Source organism: Saccostrea cucullata, unplaced genomic scaffold, assembly GCF_032062105.1.
Source record: "Saccostrea cucullata isolate Sc308-1 unplaced genomic scaffold, CSIRO_AGI_Scuc_v1 ctg959, whole genome shotgun sequence".
Lineage (NCBI taxonomy): Eukaryota > Metazoa > Mollusca > Bivalvia > Ostreida > Ostreidae > Saccostrea > Saccostrea cuccullata.
Window position 1 is genome coordinate 29215 of NW_026940681.1, and position 18286 is coordinate 47500.

Genomic DNA, 18286 nt, shown 5'->3' on the forward strand with positions numbered 1-18286 from the left:
GTCACAAAAGAGGATTTAAATTCCTCATGCCGGGGGGGGGGGGGGGTTATGGCTTGAAAAATTCTACATTTTTCTTTATGATCAATTTAGCCCCACCCTAACATCACCCCTGGCCCCGAGGCCACAAATTCTGCAAGAGCTCCACATAAATGATAACATTTAAAACTTTTTGTTGCCTAATAATAGTTGACAGCTTGAAAGATATCATATAGAAAAAGTTATATCTGATGGTTAATTTGTTGATCCACCCAGCCTCCTTAAGGTGAGCTTGCCTATCAGAGTGAATACCAGCAGCAAAACCATTCATTATTATAATCCATATAGACAGGGATGTTTGCCCATTGTATCTTAATGTAATCTATACAAGATTCATTAAAATCAGACTGATGCTGTAATGCTGTTGCTGCACTTTAAAAAATGGTTTATACAACACAAGGATACTTAATCTATGTATCCTCCAGTCTGTAACCAGGAGTTATAAAATAAAATCGGTGTTTTGTTCATTTTACTTAATATCTGAGAATTCATCATACAAGTATGAACTTGGTTTCTAAAACTGAAAAGTTTTATAAGCACTTTAACAGTAACAAGTTACAAGTACAGTATTGTTCAGGGTTCATAGATAATTACATGTAATAACACATGTAACAGCACTAAAAAGATTCTTATAACGGAACTTTATGCAAATACATATTTCACTTAGAAACAATAATTGCACCAATAAAGTAAATCTGAAATGAAACATTAATATTAATTTAAGTTCACTTCTCTATGGATTTTAAACACATGAGACCCAATTAGAACAATGCATATGCCACACTAATATAAAATACAGTAGAACTCTGAAAACAAGTCCCTAAGCAATAAAATATTGGATTAACATTTGCAAATAGTTTAAGCATACAATTATGTAATATGAAAATTAAACGTGACATATTAAGTGTACTTCAGAATCGGGTAAACATAAAAATAACATCTTTAAAAATCCCCATTTTATTACATGCTTGCTTAGCTAACAAGATTGCAGAGTATAAATATAAAAAATACAGTCCATGGAATTTTACCCCAAAAAACATTTATAAACAACACTAAACTACTAATTCCGATATTATGCTCTGCTAATAAAGAAAATACCTTTCTTATCCAAAATATACTCCCTGAAATATCTCTCAGTCATATTAAGAATTAAGTTTAAATACGTAACTGTGGATTCATAATCTATTAAACCGGTAATGATCGTAAGTGAATGGGATTTCTATAAGGTGTCAACAGGTGTAAAACATGAATTTCAAGCAATACACACAATGTATATAATAAGTTAAAAAAAAAAAAAATTCTATGTCCTAATGATGAGTTACACTCCTCCTCCACTCCTGTGTACTGGAATTTTCTCTGCCGACATTTCAGCAGCCTTGGCAAATCGTGAGTTGGACACTGCTCCACTTTTTAATGCACTCATCAGCTGAAGCAAAGAAATGAAATTCATATACTTGTGTTCTTCTGGGTTTTTATAGTCATACCTAGAAAGTTCTAAACATTTAGATATCCATATTCATTATACTCTATTACTCTATATGCAGGATCGAGATACAGATCAATGTTAATCAGCTTATAACCATAAAAGCAGCTAATACATCATATACTGGTAGAACATACTACAACTACCCTCATATAAGCTTACACATTTAGGAATCAAAATTATGGGAATTAATTTGTTAACAGAAAACAATTAAATACTTTGGAATCAGGTTGTAATGAATGTGAGGGTCAGGTGCTCTATTGTGATTATGTATATGTTTATACATGTCCCTGTTAGAAACCACCCTTGTTACATCAGGAATCAGGTGGAACACAAATCTTGTTATTTTTCTGGATAAGCAAAGTATTAATTGCAGGATATGTAAAATAAAGAAAAAAACAAGAGGCCCATAGGCCACATCGCTCACCTGAGTAACTTGGGTGATGCAGTTCTTTACCAGATTCCCCGTCTTGTTATACCTATTGTGGCCCCCTACCCCCTCCCCTGTCATGATTTTAATACTTTAGAATCTACACTTCCACAGGATGCTTCCACATAAGTTTCAGCTTTCCGGGCCCAGTGGTTTTTGAGAAGAAGATTCTTAAAGATTTTTCCTAAATATTTCTATGTAAAACTTGGATTCTCTATTGTGACCCCTCCCTACCCCCCGGGGGTCTTGCTTTTAACAATTTAAAATTTACACTACCCAAGGATGCTTCCACATAAGTTTCAGCTTTCCTGGTCCAGTGGATCTTGAAAAGATTTTCAAAGATTTGTTCTATATATTTCTATGTAAAACTTGGATTCCTTAATGTGGCCCCGCCCTACGCCCGGGGGTCATGATTTTAACAACTTAAAATCCACACTACCCAAGGATGCTTCCACATAAGTTTCCACTTTCCTGGCCCAGTGGCACTTGAGAAGAAGATTTTTTAATGACCCCATCCTAATTTTGTCTTTTCTTGATTATCTCCCCTTGTAAGGGGACTTGGCCTTTCATTTTAACAACTTAAACTCCCCTTCACCAAAGAATGCTTCGTACTAAGTTTGGTTAAAATTGGCCCATTGGTTCTTGAAGAGAAGTTGAAAATGTGAAAAGTTTACAGACGGACGGACGACGGAAAAAATGTGATCAGAAAAGCTCTCTTGAGCCTTTGGCTCAGGTGAGCTAACAAGAGCACCACAAAGCAGATCATCCCCTCGCAAAGAGCACATCTTAAATTAATCAAGATGGCATTCAACATCAGTCCTGATACAAATTACTTCTGTATTTGAACAAGCAAAACTAACACAGGGACAAACACACACAAGAGCATTACTATACCCCTTCCAACTGCATTGCAAGGGATAATAAATAGTGATAGAATGTTGTGTATTATTTAAGAATACTAAATCTACAGGTGACAGAAAGAAATACACTTCAACCCAAGGCCACACAGATACAATGTATATATAAGGTGCTTAGTACCAGTTGATGTTTTCTGTGGAGATCTTTATCATATTCATCATGTCTATTTATCTCAGCTGCTATGTGAGCACAGTAAACTAACTGGAAAACAAACACCCCCAGCTTTATAGTCAAGTCCTATACATGTCCATGGGTGCTGAATACAGCAAAGACTCGCATCGTTTGTGTGTGTAGGAATGTGAGCTGTGAGTTACATAAAGGCAAATATAGATTTTATAGACAGAATGTAGCAGAAAAATCAACCAGCCAGTGAACACAAGTTTTTATGAGAATGCTCCTAAATATTATATTGGTGGTTTTCATATATTGCTAATTATTATTTAGTGTACATGCTACACAGTCCTTTTACAATATGTATACACACACATTGATAGCCTTAATTAAAACAGTTTTACCCAGATTGCCTGAACATGTGACACTATACTCCTGATTCGTCTTACCTGTAGGAACTCTCCGATGTCCACCTGGGCATTGCGATTGAGATCCACTTCACTCAGGATGTCATGTAACTGGTCCTCTGTGACTCTCTCTCCAGTTTGCTGTAATTCAAATCAATCAGAATCAACAACACTACACTTAAAGTCTGAAAACTGTTATTTTCCTACATAACTCACACTCTCGATGGTTAAATAGCAAGCTTATACTCTTAAGCATTATAAGATTAACAACATTTACAATGAAATAGGTATTTATATATACAGATATTTAGATATATGAAGCTACAGTCAACAAATTGTCCAGCTGTGTATAACATAAATAATGTTTTTTTCCTGGTAAATCAGCCCAATATTAAAATATTGATTTTGATTTGAAAAAGTAGAAATTGGTTTTATTATTGAAAAGTTTAAATCCAAAAGTAAACCTCTGACCAGTTATGGTTTTGCTATTCTTGAGAAGATGATTTTTAAAGAATTTTCTTATATATTTCTATTTAAAACTTTGGTCAGCCATTGTGTCCCCGCCCTACCCCCGGGGGTCATGATTTGAACAAACTTGAATCTACATTACCTGAGGATGCTTCCATATAAATATGATCAATCATGGCTTTGTTATTCTTGAGAAGAAGATTTTAAAAGAATTTTCCTATATATTTCTACGTAAAACTTTGATCGGCCATTGTGGCCCAGCCCTACCCCTGGGGGTCATGATTTGAACAAACTTGAATCTACACTACCTGAGGATGCTTCCATATACACTGTAAATATGATCAATCATGGCTTTGTTATTCTTGAGAAGATTTTTAAAGAATTTTCCTATATATTTCTATGTAAAACTTTGGTTGGCCATTGTAGCCCCGCCCTTCCCCCGGGGGTCATGATTTGAACAAACTTGAATCAACACTACCTGAGGATGCTTCCATATAAATATGATCAATCATGGCTTTGTTATTCTTGAGAAGAAGATTTTTAAAGAATTTTCCTATATATTTCTATGTAAAATTTTGGTCGGCCATTGTGGCCCCGCCCTACCCCTGGGGGTCATGATTTGAACAAACTTGAATCTACACTACCTGAGGATGCTTCCATATAAATATGATCAATCATGTATTTGCTATTCTTGAGAAGAAGATTTTTAAGAATTTTCCTATATATTTTTATGTAAAACTTTGGTCGGCCATTGTGGCCCCGCCCTACCCCCGGGGTCATGATTTGAACAAACTTGAATCAACACTACCTGAGGATGCTTCCATATAAATATGATCAATCATGGCTTTGTTATTCTTGAGAAGAAGATTTTTAAAGAATTTTCCTATATATTTCTATGTAAAACTTTGGTCGGCCATTGTGGCCCTGCCCTACCCCATGGGGTCATGATTTGAACAAACTTGAATCTACACTACCTGAGGATGCTTCCATATAAATATGATCAATCATGGCTTTGTTATTCTTGAGAAGAAGATTTTTAAAGAATTTTCCTATATATTTCTATGTAAAACTTTGATCGGCCATTGTGGCCCAGCCCTACCCCCGGGGGTCATGATTTGAACAAACTTGAATCGACACTATCTGAGGATGCTTCCATATAAATATGATCAATCATGGCTTTGTTATTCTTGAGAAGAAGATTTTTAAAGAATTTTCCTATATATTTCTATGTAAAACATTGGTCAGCCATTGTGGCCCCGCCCTACCCCCAGGGGTCATGATTTGAACCAACTTGAATCTACACTACCTGAGGATGCTTTCCCATAAGTTTTATCTTTCCTGGCACAGTGGTTCTTGAGAAGAAGATTTTTAAAACATACCACCAAATTTTCATTAATTCCCAATTATCTCCCCTTGAATGAGGGCGTGGCCCTTCATTTTAACAAACTTGAATCCCCTTCACCCAAGGATGCTTCGTGGCAAGTTTGGTTGAAACTGGCCAAGCGGTTCTTGAGAAGAAGTCGAAAATGTGAAAAGTTTACAGACAGATGGACGCCGGACAAAATGTGATCAGAAAAGCTCACTTGAGCCTTCGGCTCAGGTGAGCTAAAAATCTATATGATTCAATACCTCTTTACTATTGTATATATATGTAGAGTGTATTTTTTTTTGTATATTAAATACAGGTATAGTAAAAATTTATGGACTATTTATAATAACTTCTAGATAAATGATTCAAATACCGGGTATATGACTGAATTCAGAAAAGTTCATAAATAAATAAAAGGAGGTCATCTAACAAATGGTCAAAATGAATAGCACCCTAAAAAATTTATGTTTGTGATTTGCTTCATATTCAACCCGACCTTTCTTGAAAGGAGGAGGTTTTTTTGTCTTCAATGATACTACATGTATTATGGATAGTAGAAACAAAATTGAAACAAGTCTTTAGTCAAAACTTTAAGAATATCAAGTGTTTTTCTTTTTGTAGTTTTTGTTTTTTTGACAAATATACAGAAGGTTAATGTATCAAATAGTGTCAAGTCTTAAGCAATTCAGTTAAAATAGCATTTTCGCTAGCCAAGGGTTTCTGATACTCTACTCTCCTCATAAACCCTTGGCCTACGGTGAAGTCAAAAGATGGGATTGTTTTCCGTCACGTGATCTCGAATCTATCAGGTACGAACAGATTGCGTCATCGCCAGAAATAAAGACACGTGTTAAAAAAAAATAAATCAAAGTTTTTTCAAGAATAATTAAGAAGCAATAATTGAGTTATGTTTATTCATTATTTTTAGAACTAATCTGAAGCTTCAATATAGATTCTTAATCACATATTTATAGAAGATATTGGATGACACCATGGCTATTCTTAGAATTGAATGTTATCTTACGGATCGTTGTTTACTTGCGTTTTTCATTTCCCATATTAAAGAGTCGAGAAGTATCCCAAACGCAAATATCGTCATTTACAAAAAACAATTGCTGATTGGTCGACCTGGGTGTACTGAAATCCAATCAGAACTCTGAAAAAAATCCCGATTTCTATGAATACCGTAGGCCAAGGGTTTATGAGGAGAGTAGCATATCAGAAACCCTTGGCTAGCGAAGATGTTAAAATAGAACAAGAGGCCCATGGGCCACATCGCTCACCTGAGAAGCATTGACCATTCTCTTCTTTACTAGATTTCCCCCTTGTTATACTTAATGCATCCCCTTCCTACTCCACTGATAATAATTTAGACATTTTGAAATCTACACTACCCCATGATCTTTCCATGGGCACATATGTTTCAGCTTTTTTGGCCCAGTGGTTCCTGAGAAGAAGATTTTTCCTATATATTTCTATGTAAAACTTTGATTCCCTATAATGGCCCCGCCCTTCCCCCGGGGGTCATGATTCCTACAATTTAGAATTTACACTACCCCAGAATGCTTCCACATAAGCTTCACTTTTTCTGGCCCAGTGATTCTTGAGAAGAAGATTTTCAAAGATTTTTCCTATTTATTTCTATGTAAAACTTTGATACCCCATTGTGGCCCCGCCCTTCCCCCGGGGGTCATGATTTGAACAATTTAGAATCTACACTATACCAGGATGCTTCCACATAAGTTTCAGCTTTTCTGGCCCAGTGGTTCTTGAGAAGAAGATTTTCAAAGATTTTTCCTATATATTTCTATGTAAAACTTTGATTCCCCATTGTGGCCTGGCCCTTCCCCCGGGGGTCATGATGTGAACAATTTAGAATCTACACTATACCAGGATGCTTCCACATAAGTTTCAGCTTTTCTGGCCCAGTGGTTCTTGAGAAGAAGATTTTCAAAGATTTTTCCTATATATTTCTATGTAAAACTTTGATTCCCCATTGTGGCCTGGCCCTTCCCCCGGGGGTCATGATGTGAACAATTTAGAATCTACACTATACCAGGATGCTTCCACATAAGTTTCAGCTTTTCTGGCCCAGTGGTTCTTGAGAAGAAGATTTTCAAAGATTTTTCTATATATTTCTATATAAAACTTTGATTCCCCATTGTGGCCCCGCCCTACTCCCGGGGGTCATGATTTGAACAATTTAGAATCTACACTACCCCAAGATGCTTCCACATAAGATTCAGCTTTACTGGCCCAGTGGTTCTTGAGAAGAAGATTTTTTAATGACTCAACCCTATTTTTTGCCTTTTCTTGATTATCTCCCCTTGCGAGGGGATATGTCCCTTCATTTTAACAATTTAAATTCCCCTTCACCCAAGGATGCTTTGTACCAAGTTTGGTCAAAATTGGCCCAGTGGTTCTTGAGAAGAAGTCGAAAATGTGAAAAGTTTACAGACGGACAGACAGACAGCTAGACGGACGGACGGACGGACGGACAGACAGACGGATGGACGACGGACAAAATGTGATCAGAAAAGCTCACTTGAGCCTTCGGCTCAGGTGAGCTAAAAATTAAAGCTTTGAAGCATTAGTTACTAAAGCCCTCTGAACAGAAATTTTCAACTCCAGTGAAGCTAATGATTAGTTTCACAATTGCTTTATACAATTACTGTATAAAATGTTTCAATTCTATACAAAATAAATGGTTGAAAAGGGCTCATTTCATATTATGAAGTTTCAAATTTTTTCAGTCAAAATCTGACCTTTTCTGGAGAAACTTGCAAAATCTCAAAAACAGTAACTCATTCTACAGTCAATAACTGTTTTGCCATAAAATGATCACAGTACTTACATACAAGTACACAAGTATAAGTAAATATTAAATCAATTAGATTTAGAAAGAATTTAATTTTTCATCCTGTGATAGTTTTTGATTTGCTATGACTATTTCATATAGAGGGAGTATTATCATGGAATACTGACAATGCAAATGCTGAAGGCTATTTTGCCAAGGAGTCCTATACAATGAATATTAAATAAAAAAAGGATTTTTATTGCATATTCACTCACCGATCCCTGTAGTAAATATACGTAAATGAAACATATCAGAGAAAATATTGAATAATGAAATATTTAGCCAGGCTATAAAGTTATTTTATGAAAAATCTGATAATTAAAACAAGCACAAAAAACGATTAAAAAGCAGAAACAAAGTTTTCTCATAAGACAAAAAAAAAAACATTAAAAATGCATTTCTTGTTTTCTTGCTACATGAAGCTTACCTTGAAATAACGTCTGAGATCGTTGACGGTTATATATCCTTTGTTGTCCCTATCCAGACTCTTGAATCGCTTGACATACATATTGATCTCGTCCTTGTTGAAGTTGATGGGAACATTAGAAGTGCCACTTCCAAGCTCTAGTCCCATCTCCCTCCTCAGAAAAGTCTTAGCTCTGGCCAACTCATCCTGCATTTAAAGATTCGGGTGAAGCTTTAACAAAATATATGTGTATTCTTTATACTAGTACCTATATGTAAAATTCAGCTATATTCCTTAGCATTGTTTTTCCTTTTTAAAGTATCAATCTCTTCGATTCTTTTTAAAGAACCTCAGCGTAATGTTCACTGAACACCAATTTCTGTGGAGCTCGACCATAAAATAGGGGTTCAAGATAAACAAGAGGCCCAGGGGCCACAGCGCTCACCTGAGCACATCAGGCTTGAATTTACCCCCCCCCCCCTTTCCAGGCGTTCATCATTTGAACAAACTTGAATCTACACTACCTGAGGATGATTCCATATAAATACCCAGAGTATCACTAATCATAGCTTTGAAGTACTTGAAAAGAAGATTTTAAAAGGTTTCCAATATTTCCCTATGTAAAACTTGGGTCGGCCATTTTGGCCCTACCATATCCCAAAGGCGGGGGGTCATGATTTGAAAAAACTTGAATCTACACTACCTGAGGATGATTCCACATGAATTTCATCTTTCCTGGCCCAGTGGTAATTGAGAAGGATTTTTAAAGATATTTCCTATATATTCCTATGTAAAACTTGGGTCGGCCATTTTGGCTCCACCCTTGCCCCGGGGGTCATGATTTGAACAAACTTGAATCTACACTACCTGAGGATGATTCCACATGAATTTCATCTTTCCTGGCCCAGTGGTAATTGAGAAGGATTTTTAAAGATATTTCCTATATATTCCTATGTAAAACTTGGGTCGGCCATTTTGGCTCCACCCTTGCCCCGGGGGTCATGATTTGAACAAACTTAAATCAACACTTCCTGAGGATGTTTCCACATGAGTTTCATCTTTCCTGGCCCAGCAGTTCTGGAGAAGAAGATTTTTAAAGATTTTTCTTATATATTCCTATGAAAAACTTGGGTCGGCCATTTTGGCCCCACCCTTGCCCCAGGGGTCATGATTTGAACAAACTTGAATCTACACTACCTGAGGATGATTCCATATGAGTTTCATCTTTCCTGGCCCAGTGGTTCTGTAGTAGAAGATTTTTAAAGATTTTTCCTATATATTCCTATGTAAAACTTGGGTCGGCCATTTTGGCTCCACCCTTGCCCCGGGGGTCATGATTTGAACAAACTTGAATCTACACTACCTGAGGATGATTCCACATGAGTTTCATCTTTCCTGGCCCAGTGGTTCTGTAGTAGAAGATTTTTAAAGATTTTTCCTATATATTCCTATGTAAAACTTGGGTCGGCCATTTTGGCTCCACCCTTGCCCCGGGGGTCATGATTTGAACAAACTTGAATCTACACTACCTGAGGATGATTATACATGAGTTTCATCTTTCCTGGCCCAGCAGTTCTGGAGAAGAAGATTTTTAAAGATTTTTTCTATATTTTCCTATGTAAAACTTGGGTCGGCCATTTTTGCCCCACCCTTGCCCCGGGGGTCATAATTTGAACAAACTTGAATCTACACTACCTAAGGATGATTCCACATGAGTTTCATCTTTCCTGGCCCAGTGGTTCTGGAGAAGAAGATTTTTAAAGATTTTTCCTATATATTCCTATGTAAAACTTGGGTCGGCCATTTTGGCCCCACCCTTGCCCCGGGGGTCATGATTTTAACAAACTTGAATCTACACTACCTGAGGATGATTCCACATGAGTTTCATCTTTTCTGGCTCGGCAGTTCTGGAGAAGAAGATTTTTTAAAAATGCCATTAATTTTTAACAAATTCATGATTATCTCCCCTTGGAAAAGGGCGTGGCCCTTCATTTGAACAAACTTGAATCCCCTTTACCCAAGGATAATTTGTGCCAAGTTTGGTTGAAATTGGCCCAGTGGTTCTTGAGAAGAAGAAGAATATGTGAAAAGTTTACGACAACGACGACAACAACAACAACAACGACGACGACGACGACGACGACAGACAACGGACAAATTTTGATCAGAAAAGCTCACATTAGCCTTCGGCTCAGGTGAGCTAAAAAGCTACAAATTCTTCTTATGATAAAATAGGATGAAGTAAATGTCCTTGAATTTAAATATTGATGTAATAGTACACCCCCATCCCAACCAAAAAAAATTGAACCTATAAACAATAATTAATGAAAACACCATTTTTTTTAAAGAACCAATTAAATTTGTTTTATTTTAAGACTTTCTTTTAACCTGTTGTCTTGATTTGCTCCATTTCAGTTCCTCGGCCATGATCTCCACAATCCTAGGTAAGGCCTCTTCTGCAGCGTTAGCATTACAGAAGGCTAGCCGCGTCCTGCGGGCGATGATATCTATTGCAGTGCAAGCGTACTCCCTTACAGCATATTTCACCTAAAAATAGAATTTTTAAAAATTAATAAAAACAAAAATATTTCCAGCAAGATTAGATTGTGGATTTTGTGGACCCCTACCTCGGCTTCTAAATAAGGGAACTCATCATGAAGTCTCTTCCCAACCACTGGCCATCTCTTCCCAGTTAATGAGGACATCTTAGCAATCTTAAAGGCCTTATCTCCATAGGTACTGGCCAAATGTTGAGCAACCTGTAGGAAAGTTTATAGAAATTCAAAAGCATTATTAATCAATCAAAGGACACAATAAAAGAAGTACATTTCCAAATGTTTTGGAACGTCTTAAAATAACCATGGTTATTTCCAACACAGAGCTTTTGCAAGTAAGATTTTTTTCTCCAAGAACTATGCTGTCACTTAATCTTACAAAAGTTGATTTTGGACAAATAACAACTTATTTCCAAATACATTGTACATGTAATAATATTAGTAGTCATAGCAGAAAATTGATTGAGACAGATAGTGTACAATCCAATAAAGAGCCAGTCATTATTGAGAGAACCAGGGATTTTTTTTAGGGTCTCACTTGGGCTGCAATTCGGCCCCATTCCCAATGCTGAAAAATGCATGCTTTTCCCAAAATTATACCTAAAAATTCCCAATATGAAAGGAGTATTAAGTTGTAAATTATTAAAATAAAATGAGGAAATAAAGGTGTTTGTTTTCTTTGTGCGATGTACGAGCCATTCGAGGAATTCCAAGAAGTCATTCAGAATACTATGTATATTTGCATGCATACTTTTTAAAGCGGGATCGATGTTTCAAAATTAAAGTTGGGATCTTTATCTAATAAATGAACGTGCACCATTTCAGTGTCTCCAGTTTGCCAGGGACGTATTTTTCATGCTGGTTTGAATTGCTATTATTCTTATAAACTGGTCAAACAGTACCATTTAACCAATCATCTGGAACAAACCCACTATCAAATTTTATTTTAAAGAACTTTTTATATAAAGGTAAAGAAGATGACAACGTATAAATATGTTCATTTTTTTATCATACCCAGTGGCTTTGCCATTTTTAAGCTTCTGAACTTCAACAGCAGCTATTATTTTTTTATATTACTAAAGCTGGTTTAACCCAGTTTCATACAATAAAAGTTAAGAAAAATGATTAAAGATTTGACTTCTGCTTGTTTTTTCCTTTTTGTTTGTATGAAGCTATTTTTCCAAATTTCAACAAATATCGCTATTTTTCCCAATCTTGACAGCCCCAGCCCCTGGAATCAAAGAGTAAAACTAGAAATATGTCCATAGGACATGAATGCCCCGCCAAGGGTATATTAGTAATGCAACATGAAAATTTGTATTAGCATATGAAATTTGATAAGAATATCTTGAATATTGATGCAGTTGAATTGCTTACATCAGTATGTATCAGCATATGAAATTGACACTAAATAAACTGAGGTCAAGATCAAACATCAGTATGTTTCAGCATATGAAGTTGAACAAAAATATTATAAATGGTTTCTTTAAAACTGACTTAAAAACAATTTGATAAAAGTGAGGTCAATGTCAAATGAAAGGTCAAGGTCAAAAATGTAAATGCAGTTGAATTGCTTACATCAGTATGTATCAGCATATGAAGTTTGACACTGATAAAGAAAAGTGAGGTCAAGGTCAAAGGAAAGGTGAAGGTCAAAAATGTTGATGCAGTTGCATATCTCTCATCAGTATGTATCAACATATGAAGTTTGATAAAAATATCTGGAATGATTTCTTTAATTAAAACTGACTTAAACAAAATTTGATAAAAGTGGGGTCAAAGTCAAATAAAAGGTCAAGGTTAAAACTGTTGATGCAGTTGAATTGCTTACATCAGTATGTATCAGCATATGAAGTTCACACTGATTTAAAAAAGTAAGGTCAAAAGGTCAAAGAAAAAGTCAAGGTCAAAAATGTTGATGCAGTTGAATTGCTCTCATCAGTATGTAACAGCATATGAAGTTTGATAAAAATATCTTGAATGATATCTTTAAAACTGAGCTAAACACTAATTAAAGATAAGTGAGGTCAAGGTCTAAGGAAAGGTCAAATAAAAGGTCAAGGTTAAAAATATTGATGCAGTTGAACTTCTTACATCAGTATGTATCAGCATATGAACTTTGACACTGATTAAGGAAAAGTGAGGTCAAAGGTCAAAGGAAAGGTCAAGGTAAAAAATGTTGATGCAGTTGCATATCTCTCATCAATATGTATCAACATATGAAGTTTGATAAAAATATCTAGAATGGTATCTTTAAAATTGAGCTTTAAACACTACTTTAAGAAAAGTGTGGTCAAGGTCAAAGGAAAGGTCAAGGTAAAAAAATTGATGCAGTTGCATAGCTCTCATCAATATCTATCAGCATATGAAGTTTGATGAAAATATCTTGGATAGTTTCTTTGAAACTGAACTTTGAACAGAGCTAAACGCAAAGTGTGATGGAAGAACAGACGGAAGGACAGAAGGAGGGAAGACAGACATGACAAACACTATATGTCCTGGCCATATTCATGGCGGGGCATAAAAATCCCTGAGAACTGACCTCATTTTCTAAGCCAAAGTCCTGCACAAGTCTGATGAACAGTGTGGGTGTCCAGCCGTGAGCACCGTCCAGTAGTAGCCCCTTAGTCTGACAGGGCTTGGCATGCTTCAGTGAACACACCTCTACTGCTTTGTCTAATGTCTCCTCTGCCATGTGTCGATATGTTGTCCATTTCCCTCCTATCAAGGAGAGAAATAGTGTGTAACTATCAATATTATCAATAAGGACAGTAAAACAGATCAGTCATTTCTAAAATCAAACATTAAATTTGATTCTTTTAAATGCTACAAAGAGTAAAATATTTTAAAATAATTCACTATCTGAACATCTCTTTTTCTCTGAAGGCTCGAGTTATGGCGAGTCCTTTCCAATGTTTTTGACAATATTTGCCCTCTGATTTATACCTGCTATAGTGATAAGATGGTCCTCCGCCACCTCAATGATGTGGTTCCTGGCCACAGACTGTGTGTCCTTCTTGTTTGGATCTGACACTAACGGACGGATACCACACCAGGCTGACAACACATCACCACGACGAACTGTAAACAGGAAAACAACATTATCATTCAATGAAATGAGTTTTTATCCCATTTTTGTCACTTTTATATTGATATCAGCTTCTATATATTTTTTGAAGTTTATATGCATATATATAACAACCAACTCTTACCCTCTACGTCAGGGTGAAGGTAATTCTTGACTTCATTCAGGATGAACTGGATTTCTTTCTCTGTTGGAGTTGGGTAATCTGTCAGCTCACAAGAGGAATCGGTGGTTCCTAAATTTAGAGCATCAAAATATGTCAAATACTGAAATGTCTGACAGATTAAAAAATTTTGTTTGAACAGTTTGTTATTCTATGATTTCTCAATGTCTGGTACATAACTTACTAACCTGCTAAAGTGTGATTCTGCCAAGGCAAAAAGAAAATCACTCTACCATCACTAGTGGCAGGGTCTAATAGTCCCATCTTGTCTGGACTGAAATATTTTTGTACATTATGTATATATACAGAAATACATGTAGAAGGTATTGCTTTATTTTGTTAATTTATTCAATCATTCTCCTGCTTACAGACCCATGTGTAAATTTAAAAAAAAGTGAATAAGTATGTAGCTTTATAACAAAATGTCAACAGAGGAAACTAGATGCTGTCATGAGACAGTAATACCCGCACTAAGGTGTTTGCCTCTAAATACACAATCCTACGGGCGGCTTACCAAGGAAAAAGTCAAAATAATTCTATATAATTCAGGCACGTAGCATCGTTTTTGAAAGTGGGGGGGGGGGGCAACCTGAGAAAATTTTTTTACTAACCTAAAAAAATTAACAAGGAAAAAAAATGAAATGGGGGGGGGGGGGGGGGGGTGGGGGGGTGGTGGCCACTTTTTTTTCAATGCAAAATTACTTTCACTTCCAATTTTTCCCATATTTCCTTGCAATGTATATACTGGGGTTAAAAGTGGGGGGAGGGGGCAACCATCTTTTTAATGGACATTTTCTTATAGTACAGGTTATGTTGGGAAAAAAAGGGGCAGCCCCCCCAAGCCCCCCACCCCCCCCCCCCCCCCCGGTTGCTACGTGCCTGTAATTTACATATGTATTCATAAAATTGGGTATGAAATTATCCCTGTGACCTATAACTCAGAACCTCTTATATTTATTTTACATGCTTAATTCATTATATACCAGTTTGAATTCTATTAATAATGTAAATTAGATTTTGATAAATGTTTTGCTCATATTAGGACCTTTTTAAATTTACTAATCCCCCCCCCCCCCCCCCCCCCTCTCGACACCACAATCACACAGTACATACTTTTGGGAATAGGCTAGATGGAACAGTTTTGTTAAAACAGTGTTTGTTATGAATTAATTTAAAATTTGTTCTTGACATGTAAATTCTACATCACATCACGTTGCGTCACCCATTATCATATTTTTAGATTAAACTCCATTCGGTACACCTCGGCCGATTCCCACTTCATCTGATAAGGTGACGGAATCGACGGCACGGAGGTTTTCCGAATGGAATATCATTATAACATGCTGCAGAATGGTGTGCTTTGGATTAATTCATTTTGTGTTATAATTGGATTTATATTTCATGAAGTTTACAGGACCTATGGAGGTCGGTAAGTACAAGTTTAAGTATAGTGGGGGTAAAATAAACCCAAACGATTAGGTTAAAGTTCAAAAGGGTCAAAGATCATCGCATGCCACACTAGACGAATTTCATATTGTGAAGTTATCTCCCCTTGTCGATGTGACATTCAGTTACTGCCAATACTGGTGCGGATCCAGAATTTTTTTCTGGAGTAGGGAGGGGGGTTCACATCTCAGTCAAAATATTCATGCCTAGAATTTCCTGACAAGCAGGAGAAAAAAATCATACACTGAAAACAAATAAACAAAAAAACCCCCAATGTTTTCTTAGTTAGGGGGAGGATGTCCAAAATCATTTTTTATTTGCTTCAGTATATAGTCTTGTTTAAATAACAAAGGAAATTCCAGGGGGGGGGGGTTCCAATCTCCCTACCCACTCCCTATCCCTGAAATAACAATCTATTTTGTGATTCCAATTAAATAGTATATTTTTTTCCATTTGACTAATTATGTACATATTTTGTTTCTTGTGTTTATATTATGTCTGTATATTTGTCTGCAGAAATTATAACCTTGCCCATAAGTTTTAAGTGGGATGGGCTATACAATTGGCTTCCACATTTTATAGGTTTATTTCTTGTGACAATTAAGACCTTTTATTTGGGTACCATTAATTTTTACCTCTGATCACTTGACCTAGAATACACATTTTTACAAGAAAAATACCCAACTTTAAACTTGGCCTAAATTTTGATCAGTAGGTGCTAGGGCTTTCATGCTTAACATGTGTATTCATTGTGAACTGTCAACAGGTATAAATATGTTTGACCTTGACCGTAGAGTTTGAACCACTTAAAAAATTAACCTTGGCAATTAACTTTTGAAGAGGAAGTACTAGGGATTACTTATTTCACATGTGCATTCCTTGTGACAAGACTTTTTTCTGATACCAACAATTGAACCTTTTGACCTTGACCTTTGAGTTTGACATATATTTGAGAAACTTCAACCTTCGCCATAGGCTACCAGACAGGGACATCAGTGTTTCACAAACACATCTTGTCTTCATTATTATTTGGTGGTGTCTCCATATGACGGAAAAATTCCAATGAGATATGTATTCACAACAAACAAACAAATTACTAAAGAAAATATAAAACATGAATATGTTGGTCATGCATATCTCTGCATGAAAAAACCCCCAGCTTTTCAAGTACTGCAACCATATTGTAACCCTTTCAAAACACTCATTTGAGCTTTTCTGGTTTCCTTGTCATATAACGTCTGTTGTGACATGTTGTCCATCTGTTTGTCTGAAAACTTTTTACATTTTTAACTTTTCTAGAACCACTGGTCCAATTTTACCCATGCAATTCATATAGAAATATGTACATTTGTATGTCAGACTGTTCTTCTGTCTGAATAAAATTAACCTTGGTTATCACGGTCATATCTACTGAATGAGAAGAGACAAGGCATTCATATTAAACTTATGTACTTGTATTTACCTGTGAGAATGGCATGGTTTTTTTTTTTTTTTTTTTTTTTTACATATGACCTAGAAGTTTGACCTACTTGCAAAAAAATTAAATTGTTATAAATTTATCATTTTGAAAGAGAAAAGTTAGGGCATTCATATTATAATGCATGTATATTATTACCTGTGATAAGATCTTTCCAAATGAATCATGACTTTTACTCTGTGACCTTGACCTTGAAGCCTAACCCACTTTTCAAAAATGTTGCATTTGCTTATAACTTTTGATTGAGATGAGATATGACTCTCACATTTGACATTTGTACATTAATTACTCATAAAAATTCAAGATGTTTCCCAGCTTGCAATGTTTTTTTACTCTTTAACGTTAATGTTTTACATAATTTTCAAGATATTTAACTCTCCTAAAAGATGATTAGGCTTCTGAGTAACATTAAGGAGGACTTCAGGAAAGACAGGACTTTTTGCACAAAAAATGTAATTTTCCACCCCCATTTGACCTCCCAGGGCAATATCAAAATTCCAAAACCTTGCTGCACATCTACATGACACTACCAACCATCTCCCTAAAGATGATTAGGCTACTGTGTAAAATGTAAGAGAATTTCAGGGAAGACGGGGCTTTTTGCATAAAAACGTCATTTTTTTACCCCTATTTGACCCCCCGGGGCAAAATCAAAATTCCGAAACCTTACTGCACATCTACATGAAACCACCAACCATCTCCCAAAAGATGATTAGCCTACTGTGTAAAATGTAAGAGGAGTTCAGGGAAGACGGGGCTTTTTGCATAAAAAACGTCATTTTTCGACCCCCATTTGACCCCACGGGGCAAAATCAAAATTCCGAAACCTTACTGCACATCTACATGACACCACCAACCATCTCCCAAAAGATGATTAGCCTACTGTGTAAAATGTAAGAGGAGTTCAGGGAAGACGGGGCTTTTTGCATAAAAAACGTCATTTTTCGACCCCCATTTGACCCCCCGGGGCAAAATCAAAATTCCGAAACCTTACTGCACATCTACATGACACAACCAACCATCTCCCAAAAGATGATTAGCCTACTGTGTAAAATGTAAGAGGAGTTCAGGGTAG

General features: G+C 36.1%; 1 protein-coding gene across 2 annotated transcripts in view; it reads right to left on the reverse strand.

Annotated features, from left to right (window-relative positions):
* Nucleotides 1-488: 488 nt before the first annotated feature.
* Nucleotides 489-18286, reverse strand: part of LOC134255993 (glycerol-3-phosphate dehydrogenase, mitochondrial-like) — a 27202-nt gene continuing 9404 nt past the window's right edge. The window contains exons 9-18 of one of the 2 annotated variants that reach the window (XM_062738590.1): nt 14477-14562; nt 14253-14360; nt 13987-14121; nt 13583-13761; nt 11113-11244; nt 10874-11032; nt 8507-8692; nt 3428-3526; nt 2988-3068; nt 489-1462 (exon numbers count right to left, since the gene is read on the reverse strand). In XM_062738590.1, the coding sequence (XP_062594574.1) occupies nt 1355-1462; nt 2988-3068; nt 3428-3526; nt 8507-8692; nt 10874-11032; nt 11113-11244; nt 13583-13761; nt 13987-14121; nt 14253-14360; nt 14477-14562 (1273 nt within the window). In that variant the 3' untranslated portion in view covers nt 489-1354. The remainder of the gene's footprint in view (nt 1463-2987; nt 3069-3427; nt 3527-8506; nt 8693-10873; nt 11033-11112; nt 11245-13582; nt 13762-13986; nt 14122-14252; nt 14361-14476; nt 14563-18286) is intronic. The other variant, XM_062738591.1, reaches the window with a different exon arrangement.